Genomic DNA, 12,684 nt, shown 5'->3' with positions numbered 1-12,684 from the left:
TTATTTTATATTTTTCATTAAAATATATTGTTACTTAGTTTTTTCTTAAGTGTTCCAATTTTAGCCATTAGAAGCACTTTCTGTTATTGGCTTATGTGCCCCTTTGATATGCCCATTAGCATGGGGTTATTTTTTGAGCACTTCTTTACTTTTCTGAACTAAAAGATGCTGCAGGCTCATCTTGTACAACCATTTCCACAGTACTAGTGGAGTCATTTCTTTAAGGGTTTCTGTCATTCACATTAAATTGTATAATGGTATAAGAAACCAAGATCTGTGTGGCGTTTGGCATGAGTATAATTTTTTCCCCAATATACTCCCACTCCACTATGACCTTTTGTAGTCAGGGATCATATTCATTTTTCTATCATCAGTCCCAATTGTGCTTGACCTGGTCAATATTGAGCCTTAAACTGAATAGTAGGACATGAAAGACATGGAAGAGTCTTAGCTATTTAGTCAAGAAAAATGAAGGGAAGAGGGTTATCAAAGTAATTAAGACACCCTTAAGGATGACATGTTTCTGATTGTATTAGCCTCTAAGCATATTTATGTATGCTAATGATAGTAAGGGTAGCAAGTACTTACTTAGGATGCAGTTTATAGTTCTAATTGGGGGAGAAATCAGACCTAATTGGAATACTTGATTTTTTCTTACTTACCTTTCTCAAATAAGAAAATCCAATAGACTTTAAGGGACATCATCAGCCCAGGAATCACTATGATAGTTACTGAAAATAAACTGTAAAGTGCCCCAAAGACCCCAGAATCCATTTGGCAGCCGTATCAGATAAATGGATTCTGGGATTCATTTTGGATTCAAGACATCTATATAGCAGAGACCACATAAATAGGAGACTGAATAAAAGTTTTCATATATTTGGTTAAATTTTGTACACAGAATAAAAGTTTTTAGGGTATCCTTAGTCCTGTCTAGAATAAAGAAAGGATCACGACCTTTCTCTGAAACAGGTTTTAATACTTTGGTAGCCAGTTTATGGAAGTTTCAACTGAGCCAGATTAATCTTGTATTGTTTAGAAAAAGTCCATAGGCTATTTTTTCAAGAGGAATGCTATTCGCACAAAAGCACTTTGGAATGCATTACATTCATTTATTATTGAATATCCCCAATGTGCCTGTGAGGGAAGTTAGAATTGTCATTCTTTTCGAATCTCAGCTGGGGAAACTCAGACACATAGGGGGCTTGCCCAGGGTCACTAACAAGCCTGTGCCTAGACTAAGATTTGATTAAATCATATGTGACTGTGTGCAAAATACCTTCTGAATACTCTTGTTCTGAAGGTGGCATATAAAAAATCAGCACCCCTGCCTTCTTCTAACTAACAACACATCGTATTCTGCCAGGGAAGCTGTCCCCAAACTTTTCAAACTGGCCTTTAGGAAATGGAATGGCTCAATGTACCAAATTCAAACCTGATTAATGTTATTTTCTTGATAGCCAACTGTCAAGTAGGTCTCCTATATTGAGATGTAATTTCTTGCCATTCACACCATTTCCCAAGTGCACTTCAACTCTTTTGAGACTTTTCTTACTTTCTATATCTGAGACATGCTATATCTGAGAAAGAAAAACTATAGAACTACATTCCAACATTCTCTAATTTCAAGCATCAATTTGGTAGCCATATCAGACAAGGCATTTCTTAGCAAAGAGTGCTTAAGCAAAAGTTTTAATCACATATTATGATTTTAGATATGATTTATTTCATAACTTCAGTGTCAGAATTATTGTTACCTCAGGTTAGTTTTACATTTGAGTAATGCCCTTCTATTTAACTATTTGGGCAATGATCTTCAATTCAGTAGAGATCACTTCATTCTTGCTATTTAAAATCACATATATTATTAAATGGGCAATTAATATTTATAGTTAATACCATGTGACACTTTAACAATAAGTGATTCTACAACAAACCTAAATTTCTTAAAGAATCTGTTATGCCAAAGCAGTAAGCCTGATCTTGCACACCAGTGTTTAGGAAGTGGAATCTCCCAAACAAAATTCATATTAAAATCCTTAGCAGCTCCATTAGATGATAATTGGCATTCAGAAGTGAATAGACTCAATTTTTGCCTTTGCAATTTCAGGTAATTTAGGACAGTTTTGACAGGTGTACTGCACAAACAAATTAAATTGAAATACTCATTGTAATTAATATCAGAGTTTTATGGCATTCTTGGTAAGTGGTCAGTTTTAAGTTTTTCCATTATTTCTTTTTGGTGGTAAGAAATAGAAATCTTAAGGTCACATATAAGGAGAAAGGAAAAGTCTTATTCAAGAGGGGCATTGTGATCTCTCTCTTACTATACCTATCAAATATATTTCTGGATATAAGAAAATTGTCATATTACTTCTGTGTACATCTAATTAATTTATCACATTATTTGCAGTATCACTTAAGGAAAACACAATGAGACTTAAGGCCTTGCTTTCACATAAAGGTCCAGGCTTCCAACTTGCACCTTTTTTTACTATCTTTTGGGGTATAGGTTTCAGCAAGTTCTCACTCACTGACATTCTATTGTTTTGGAAGACACCTGAGTTATTCAAATTAATATTCACATTACTCCTCTAAACCTCATTTAAGAACTAAGATTTTCCCATTAGCACACGGTTAGAAATTGGCCCCTTAGGCAAGAAGGGACAATTGGTCAGCCCTTATGATTTGCTTACCTATGTCTGGTATCTCTGTTTCTAGGGTGCACAATGTATCCACGAGTGGCAAGCAAAAGCAAACAAAGAGTCATCAGTGTCATTAAATAAGCCATCTATATCCAGAAACACCAAATACAAACTCATCTTGTGGCTATTAGAAATGAAATATTCCATAGCGATCTTTAAGTCAGATGTATAAGCCCGAGTAGACAAACATTCCTGGGTTCTCTGTCAATGCTCTCGAGTTAATTGGATTTCTCTTCAGTGACTGCAAAGTTCTAAGGCAGGTTTAGCCAAAGGTTCTATTCTGTACCATCTTTATCAGAATCATTGTATTCCTGTGACCTGTGGTTTCCTGGGGATCTCCCCAGTCCTACTGTATCAAAAATATTGAGGTGGGAGAGTAGACCTTAGGAATTGTATTTTAACAAACGCACCTGGAGATCCTGATATAGAATAAGGTTTAAAAACTATCAGTTTGAGGGAAGAAGTGTTTAGTGCCAAGTGTCTGCTCATGCAAGACTCTGGATTGAAAGTGACCTACTCAAAATATAAAATCACTGTTGTGCTCTTGAGGCTTAGGTGAAAAAGGTATCCTAAACCTAAACTTAAGCCATCCACATGATCTCAAAGATGGGAATATCTTGTGCACATTAGCATATTATTGATTAGTCATATTTAAAAAAACATTAAATTTAGAGTCATTGTCACCCCATTGTTCATCGATTTGCTTGAGTGCGCACCAGTAATGTCTTCATTGTGAGACTTGTTACTATTTTTGGCATATTGAATACGTCACGGCTCTGCTGTGTGGGCGGGTAGAAAGATTTAATTAAAACCCTGAAAGAGTGTCTCTTATCAAATCTTTTGCTCAAGAATAGTTTCAGTAAAACAAGTACATCAATTACCAGGGCTTTGTGTCTTCCAGCTGTCCACAATCCATAGGGACAATGGGGTGGTGGTTGGGGGTGGGGGCAAAAATTGTCATGTGAGAAGAAGCAGAACATATTGGGAACTCCACTCTGTAATTAGCACATGGTATTGCCTAGGACCTGGTATCAGGCTTCTCACACAGAGTATACAATCTGTGACATTGGCTCAAGTCAGCTCAGACTTAAAAGGCTGAGGCATACAATCATATAAATTTTAAAATTCTTTAAAAAAATTAAAATTTTTAAAATTTTAAAATTCTTTAAAATTCCTTGTGTCATTTTGAAAAAAACATGAAAATAAATCTTTTTATCTAAACTTAAATATGCTGTTTCTTTGAAATGCTAGAAAAGTAGAAAAGATAGAGAATGATTTAATTTGGAGGTACTCATTCCACAAGAGACTCTTTTGGGAACTTTATTGGTTAGGTTACAGGTCAAGATTCACTGACTTTTGCTTGCCTGGTCTGCTCAAATAGGCAGTTGTGCTGTGACTTGGCACAAAATAAAAGGTAAGAATGGGGAACACTGATAAGAAAGCTGGGCAAAGGCACTTGAATCTGAGCCTCTAGACACTATCTTTGTTTTCATGGTCTGGGTGAGTATGCTTGAGGCTGACACTAATCAATGTTGCATGGTTGATTCTTCTGGAGGAAGTTTAGTTGTGAAAGTACTACCAGGACCTCATTAAAACATGTTTCATCAACAACAAATTTTTGTAGTACTGAATCACTTATGTGGCTCCAAGTGTTTTGAAATTCTGAGGTGATGGCAAAGAGTGGGAAGGGGAATGGTTTGATTGTTTCACAGTTGCTTCTGATCCTGTCAATAATGTCACTGTGAATTTGGAAATATGTTCATATTATGCAGAGCAGCTTCTTTCTCATTAACAGCTCAGAGGGAGAAACTTAAAATGATGGAGTTTATTCCCAGTGTGTGACCTTGTTCTATCTCAGAATTACTTTTATTTAAGCATTTAGAATTGAGCCACCACCAAAGAGAGTTTGCTGTTTATTTAGCAAGTGACTCCATGGTGAAGTGTCATTATGTGAGCTCTTCACAAAATGCTTCGACCCATCAGAGGCCATTACTGTCTTGTAGTGGACTTACTTGAAGACTTAGGAGGAGAAACATGTGAAATATTGCATCTTTTCGAGATCAAGAATTGTCATTACCTGATGTAATGTCTCTAAGTTGATCCCTGATACCCCAATCCCTCAGTATCTACATGATTAAAAGGATTATCTTGTAATTAATTTTTGAGATATGTCATGTTACATGAAAATCAACCTTCAAAAAGTACAGTTTCATGGTTTCTAGTACATTTACAGAGTTGTGCAACCATCACCATCATGCTTTTCAGAACATTTATTATCTTATAAAAACCCTGGACCCACTGGCAACCATTACCTATCCCTCCCTCTGTGGATTTGCCTATTATGAACAATTCATATAAATGGTATCATATAACATGTAGACTTTTGTATTTTGCCACTTTCACTTTGTATAATGTTTGAACTGTTTTAAAAATAAATTTATGAGTTAGAAGATAGAAAATAGGTGAGACATAGCCACTCCAGACTTCTTGTTTACTGGCATCATAAAAGCTTGCTGGTTTTGGAGGCTCTATTGCTTCCATATTGCTTTGTTTCTTTTCTGTACTTAGAAATATTTTTATTGTGGATAATTAACTTTCTTTTCTCATATTTTCATGGTATTCTTTCCTGGAAGAAAGACATGATTCTCACTTCTGTCATTTGCTGACTTCTTAGTATTATCAATTCTAGCAATCCTTATCTAAGAAAAATCTCAGGCACTGTCCCTTACCCTTATCTCCACCTCCCTGTTTGGGTTTTAAGGCCCTGATTTCTGCTACTAGTTCTTTTCAAAATAAATTTTATGAAAACATTTAGGCCAGGAACTAATGGATGATTTTAGTTTGATGGGTTATTGTAATAAAAGTTATTGTTCTGGAACTCCTAGAGCTTCAATGACTCAAATTTTGGACACAATGGAAGGCCAACAAAAAATGTTTTGAAATGAGGTGAAGGGGATATTAGAATGAATGTGATTGCTAATACATAAATTCAAAATGGGAGGTAACCACCTATTTCTTCCTTACATATAGCATTTATGTGTAGCTCCAGTGCCGAAAAAGGATGGTTCTTGGTAATTTCTCAGTTATTTTCAGAGTGCTCATAATCTAGTCTCTATTCCTTCAGCTGAGTGCTGTATGAGTTCCTCTGTACTCCCTCTGCCAGCTAGCTAATTACCCCCAAATGGGTTCTATGGCAGTTATTATAGTCAATCCTCAGTAAATGACAGGAGTCAAGTCATGAGAACAGTGTAAGAAATCTTAACCAGTCACTATAAAAGAAGCAAATAACATCTTAAAAGATAGTGTCATGTCACAATGACATTTGTCAAGTCCAAATTACTATAGGTAACAGATGCATTTACCAGGCTCTTATTTTCTCCTTTCTTTCATTTTAAGTGAAAGGACAAATAAATTTCTGTAGAATAACAACACCTTGACCAATAACATCATAGGACATTAATAAAGAATAAATTATTTCCAGTCATACTTAATAAGTTTTCTAATAGAATTGTGAAATTAGAATAAGAGAGAGGCCAAAGAGATCTTACATATTCAAATTCTTGAAAACCACTTGGTAAGAATTTTCCATTTTCCTTATATAATTATCCCTATTTTATAAAACTGAAAAGAGGCCCTGAGGCTTGAATCCAAAGGAAAAATATCATAGACAATGAGAAATAGTTGAAGGTCTACGAAATATTTAGACTGAAGAAGACAAAGCTCTGGAAACTATGCTATTTTGTTTTCACACTAGTGAACATTTGTCAAGTCATTTCAAATGTTAACACTTGCTACTGTCAGTGAATATTTCATGAAGCCATATTTTCATTCAATATAAGGAAGAATTTTCTACCAGAGCATTCCAAAAATACAATGGCTGTCTTGAGAAATATTTCAATTACCTGTTGTCTTGAGAGATATTTAAATAACCTGATATTTTCGAAATGAACTAACTAGCCTGGAGATGAATAATTGTCAGGGATGTACTGAAATAGTACTATGTTACACCAGATACCTACTTGTGCATTTCCAATGCCAACTTCAGCTCACTTTTGTATTACTGAAATGTGTGCCTACAATTTTGTCATGAGAAAAAAATCCCTAGATGTTCCATGATTTAAACAATAACATTCATAAATGAATCTATTTTTTTGGAGGAGAGGGGCTTATACCTCCTGTTGCTTAAGGGACCATATGATAGGGATGAAAACCAGGGCTTCTACATGCAGAGAATATACTCCAGCCAATTGAGCCATCTCCCTGGTATGAACCAAATTAATATTCAAAAAATATTAAGATTATGAGAATAATCTTCAGAAATATTCATTTTCTGAATATTCAGAAAATATTCAGATTATGAGAAAATATTTATACTATTGAGAATATATTTTTTTTATTTCACGAACCAAATATATTTGGTTCTGACTAAATATATTTTAGTCATTTATTTTTAAATTTTTAAGCCACACCTAGCTGTACTTAGGGCATACTCCTGGATCTGAACTCAAAGTTCACTCCAGGCAATACTCAGGGGACTGCATGAGGTTCTGGAAATTGAACTGGTGTTGGCCATATGTTAGGCAACACTTTATCCCTGCTCTATCATTGTGATCCTATCTGCATGATTTTGTAAGCCTCTGTTCTTTCTTATGTTGCCTCAACATTCTACTGGAAGAAAACTAGGAAATGCAGATAAAGTTTTGAGTAAATGGGCATAGGGTACTAAATACATAAATAACAAGATAAAGTATTCTTGGTTTTAGCACATCGCCAATAATAGTGACATAGCTCACTTTCCTTTACCATATCAATTAAGCCAATGGGAGAATCAGATAGAATACAGTATAAATAAAATTTATTTTATTTATTATTTTTTTTTGCTTTTGGTGTCACACCCAGCAATGCACAGGGGTCACTCCTGGCTCTGCACTCAGGAATCACCCCTGGTGGTGCTCAGGGGACCATATGGGATGCTGGGAACTGAACCCGGGTCAGCCGTGTGCAAGGCAAATGCACCTGCTGTGCTATGACTATAGTCCCTAGAGTCCATTTTAACAACACATTAAATAAAATTATTTTTGAAGTTAGATAAAATAAAATTAATTTGGTACAGTTTGTATTTATAAAGTTGAGATAGGAAAACTTCATAGTATTATAAACTTTGAAAGTTTGAAAAGTACCTAAGATTGTCTGATGTGACCCTATAATATGGAACAAGAGAGGGAAGAGAAGTAAATCTAGGGGAGCACATAGTATGCCTTACCAAACTGTCATAAAACTTTGACTGAGAATTACACATCTTGACTCTTAAAACATGTTAAACTATAAAAAGATGTTCAAATATAAACTTGAAGTCAATTTTATAGATAAAGAAATAGATAATAGTCAAGTTCCATAAAGAATTATTACCTGACAGATAATGAAAAATCTACATTCTTTATTACTATTGACAATATTGTTCTTCTTTTCAGTTTTAAAGATAACCAATAACATAATGACTAATTTAGTATGTGTTTCAAGGTAACAGATGAATCAATCAGCAAAATAAACAATATGTGTGGGAGGGAAATTAAATAATTTTTAACAAAAATACTTGTGTAAATGGGCTGGATCAATAGCACAGCAGGTAGGGCATCTGCCTTGCACTCGGCTAACCCGGGTTCAATTCCTCTGCCCCTCTCAGAGAATCTGGCAAGCTACCGAGAGTATCTTGTCCACATGGCAGAGCCTGGCAAGCTACCCGTGGCTTATTCAATATGCCAAAAACAGTAACAACAAGTCTCACATGGAGACATTACTAGTACCCGCTCGAGCAAATCGATGAGCAATGGGATGACAGTGACAATGACAGTGACTTGTGTAAAATGAAGTTTCTATATATATTTGAGTAGAGCTCAAAGAACATTATGACTGCTAAGTTAGCAAAGCATTATTATAGTAACTTAATTCTCCACAGGAAATTTAAATATACAAAAGTTACAAAGTATATGTATAAAAGAACATCAATTTATGGGAAATATGTAGTGTATATACCATAGGATACTGATCAGGATAGATGCTTTAAAAACAAAGTGAATCTAGAGATAAGTTTATTAGTTCCTGAATAAACACGGCAACATGATATATAATTGCTCAATAGACTATTTTGTATCAGTCAAATAAGGAGTTATCTGTCAAGTAAAGTAAAATGATCACATACACGTTATCAGTTTATTTTTCTGATGAGTAAGTGCAAGAATTTTAATGTAGAGGGGAGAGAATTTTTTTTTTCTCCTGGAGATGGGAGATGAGACTACTGTAAAAATTCTTTTGGAGGGCACACAAACAGTTCTCAGAGGTTCTAGGGGCCATTCCTGGTGATACTTGGCCTGGCTATGTCAATGCCATGTCCCTATAGTCCTGGTGGTCACTAGGCCTACATGTGGTGGTGCTTAACTACCATGTGGTTACAGGGATCAAACTTGGGGCCTCATATCCCAGGTGTGTTTTCTAGACTTTTGAGCTATCTTATCTTTCTGGATCCCAGTGAAAGAATCTTTTTTTTTTTTTTTTTTTTTTTTTGCTTTTTGGGTCACACCCGGCAATGCACAGGGGTCATTCCTGGCTCATGCACTCAGGAATTACCCCTGGCGGTGCTCAGGGGGACCATATGGGATGCTGGGATTCGAACCCGGGTCGGCCGCGTGCAAGGCAAACGCCCTACCCGCTGTGCTATCTCTCCAGCCCCCCCCAGTGAAAGAATCTTTAACTATGACTTTGTGAAAATATTTCATCCACTGGGGTATGTTGCTGGGGGTAAGGAGATTAAGAGAGAGAGAGAGGGAAATATATAAGCTCTGAAAATCATAGTTTTTTGTGACTGTGGTTTCTCCTCACCCCTCCCTGGGGATAATATACTCTATACTCTTCAAAATTCTCAGTCTTAGACTTGAAATTTAAAACAGTACTAAGAAATATGTTTATAAAATATGTTAGCTTTAACTGGAGATCTAGCTCAGTGACAGGGCACTTGCACTACATGTAAGGCCCTGCATCTAATTCCTGGCACTACACACAAAATATTATGCGATTTGAGCTTTAAAGAACTACTTGTGACCTTGCCGCCGCCGCCGTCGGATCCTGACCAATCTCCATCCTGCAGGTAAACAGGCAATCCTTTGGAGAGCCTGCCTCAGCGTGGAGAAGCCCCCTCCCCGCCCCCTGCCCGCCGCGGCTCGGGGCTTCTCCTGAAGCCCCTGCCTGGCACCTTGCCGCCGCCGCCGTCGGATCCTGACCAATCTCCATCCTGCAGGTAAACAGGCAATCCTTTGGAGAGCCTGCCTCAGCGCGGAGAAGCCCCCTCCCCGCCCCCTGCCCGCTGCGGCTCGGGGCTTCTCCTGAAGCCCCTGCCTGGCACCTTGCCGCCGCCGCCGTCGGATCCTGACCAATCCCCACTCTGCTGCTTAGGGGCGTGTCCTCATCTCAGGGGGCGTGGCCTAAAAGTGGGCGTGGCCTCTTTCCGGAGCGGCGGCCGCGTTAGCGGCCGCAGTTATTCTTTGCTACCTCAGCTCAATCCGTACTGTGGATTCCTTTCAAAACTCACTTTTGCGATCTCAAACATTTATGTAAAATAGCCATTAGCTTAGGCTGACAGTATAAAAGCTATCAGGGAATAACGGAAGTTTAGCACAATCGGAGCCCCTTCTTCCCACAAAAAGGAAGAGGAATAAATAACTACAAGGTTCCAACTCTGCACTTCCGTGACAATATGAAGAAACAGCGAAAATCCCCTCCACCAAGAGAGGGAGAAGAAAAGATACTAGAAACCTCAAAAGAGTCTCCCAACATCTACGACCTCTCAGATAAACAATTCAGAGAGGAAATATGGAGGAGATTCGACCTACTCCAAGCAACTATGGAACAGACATCCAATAAATTAAGGGAGGAGATGAATCAAGCGCTCGAACGCTCTACCAAGAAAATACAGGAAGAAATCAGAGCAGAAATGAGAGCAGAAATTTCAAACCTTCGAACGGAAGTCTCACAAATACAGCAATCGGTAGATGAAATAAAAATCTCACTAGATGCCCTCAACAGCAGAATGACTACAGCCGAAGACAGAATCAGCGAGCTTGAGGATGAGCTGCAGAAAGCTTACAGACAGCAACAAATCATGGCCAAAGACCTCAAAATGGCTATAGAGCGAATCAGAGCCCTGGGGGATGACTTCAAGAGGAACAACATAAGAATCATTGGAGTACCAGAACCACAGGGAAGTAACGCCAATGAAAAAAACATAGTCAAAGACATCATCGCTAAGAAATTCCCAGAGCTGGAGAAGGCAGGCGTCCAGATACAAGAAGTCCGAAGAGTGCCAGCAAAAAGAGACCCAAATAAAAAGACTCCAAGGCATCTCATAGTCAGAATGGCGGATGCTCTAGATAGAGACACAATTCTACAAGTAGCAAGGTCAAAGAGGGAAATCACATACAAAGGAGCACCCCTCAGATTTACGGCCGATCTGTCAGAAGAAACCCTCCGAGCCCGAAGACAATGGTGGGACATAGTGAAAAAACTCAACGAAATGAATGCCTCACCAAGAATACTTTATCCAGCTAAACTCTCACTCAAACTCGAAGGAACCATACACTATTTCTCAGATAAACAACAGCTCAGGAACTTCATAGACTCAAAACCAATCTTGAAAGAAGGTCTAAAGGGGCTACTGTAAGACAAGGAGGAGCCCCATAAGAACAACAAATCCCACAGAAAGATGACACAAAACCACATCACAATAATCTCTCTCAATGTCAATGGCCTAAATGCACCTATCAAGAGACACAGAGTGGCTAAATGGATCCGGAAATTAAACCCAACATTCTGTTGCCTGCAAGAAACACACCTGAACAAACAGAGTAAACATAGACTCAAAGTCAAAGGATGGAAAACAATCCTCCAAGCAAACAACCCCCTTAAAAAAGCTGGAGTGGCCATCCTGGTATCCGACAACATAGATTTCAGGATGAAAAAGATCAAAAGGGACAGCGAAGGTCATTTTCTGTTTATCAAGGGATATGTACAACAGGAAGAAATCACACTCTTAAACGTATATGCTCCTAACGAACGACCGGCTAAATATTTAAAACGACTCCTAACAGACTTCAAAGAGGACATCACTAACAGCACAATTGTAGTCGGAGACTTCAATACGGCCTTATCACCTCTAGATAGATCCACAAGAACAAAACTCAACAAGGAAACACTGACTCTGAATGAAGAAATCGAAGAGAGAGGCCTAATAGACCTATACAGGGCCTTACACCCCAAAAAGAAAGAATACACATTCTTTTCCAGTGCACATGGAACATTTTCAAAAATAGACCATGTACTGGGCCCCAGAACATACCTCAATAGAATCGGAAAAATAGAAATTGTATCAACCATCTTTTCAGACCACGATGCACTGAAGATAGAAGCTAACCACCCACAAATACGGAAAATCAAATCAAACACCTGGAAATTAAACAATTCCATGTTGAACAATGAGTGGGTCAAGAAGGAAATCAAGGAAGAAATCAAAAGATACTTAGAAACAAATGAGAATGAAGACACGAGCTACCAAAACCTATGGGACGCAGCTAAAGCCGTGTTAAGGGGAAAATTTATAGCTCTCCAAGCATTCCTCAGGAAGGAAGAAAGGACCCACATAGATAGCTTGACTTCACGACTCAAGACCCTAGAAAAGGACCAGAGAAAGGACCCCAAACCAGACCGAAGGAAAGAAATAATAAAAATTAGAGCAGAAATTAATGACATCGAAACCAAAAAAACAATCCGAAAGATCAATGAAACAAAGAGTTGGTTCTTTGAGAAAATAAATAAGATTGATAAACCGCTAGCAAGTCTCACAAAGAAAGAAAGAGAGAAAACTCTAATAAATCGAATCAGAAATGAAAAGGGGGACATCATAACAGAAACCAGTGAGATTCAAAAGATCATT

General features: G+C 37.7%; 1 protein-coding gene across 1 annotated transcript in view; it reads right to left on the bottom strand.

The window, feature by feature from the left end:
• The window catches only part of TENM1 (teneurin transmembrane protein 1), a 1,051,200-nt gene that overhangs the window by 137,501 nt on the left and 901,015 nt on the right, over positions 1-12,684 (bottom strand). Inside the window, exon 23 of the mRNA XM_004606346.2 lies at positions 2,697-2,717. Within this exon, the coding sequence (XP_004606403.2) occupies positions 2,697-2,717 (21 nt within the window). The remainder of the gene's footprint in view (positions 1-2,696; positions 2,718-12,684) is intronic.

This window comes from Sorex araneus, chromosome X (genome assembly GCF_027595985.1).
Source record: "Sorex araneus isolate mSorAra2 chromosome X, mSorAra2.pri, whole genome shotgun sequence".
Classification (NCBI taxonomy): Eukaryota; Metazoa; Chordata; class Mammalia; order Eulipotyphla; family Soricidae; genus Sorex; species Sorex araneus.
The sequence above is the reverse complement of the archived record's forward strand: the minus strand, read 5'-3'. Positions and strand labels throughout refer to the sequence as shown.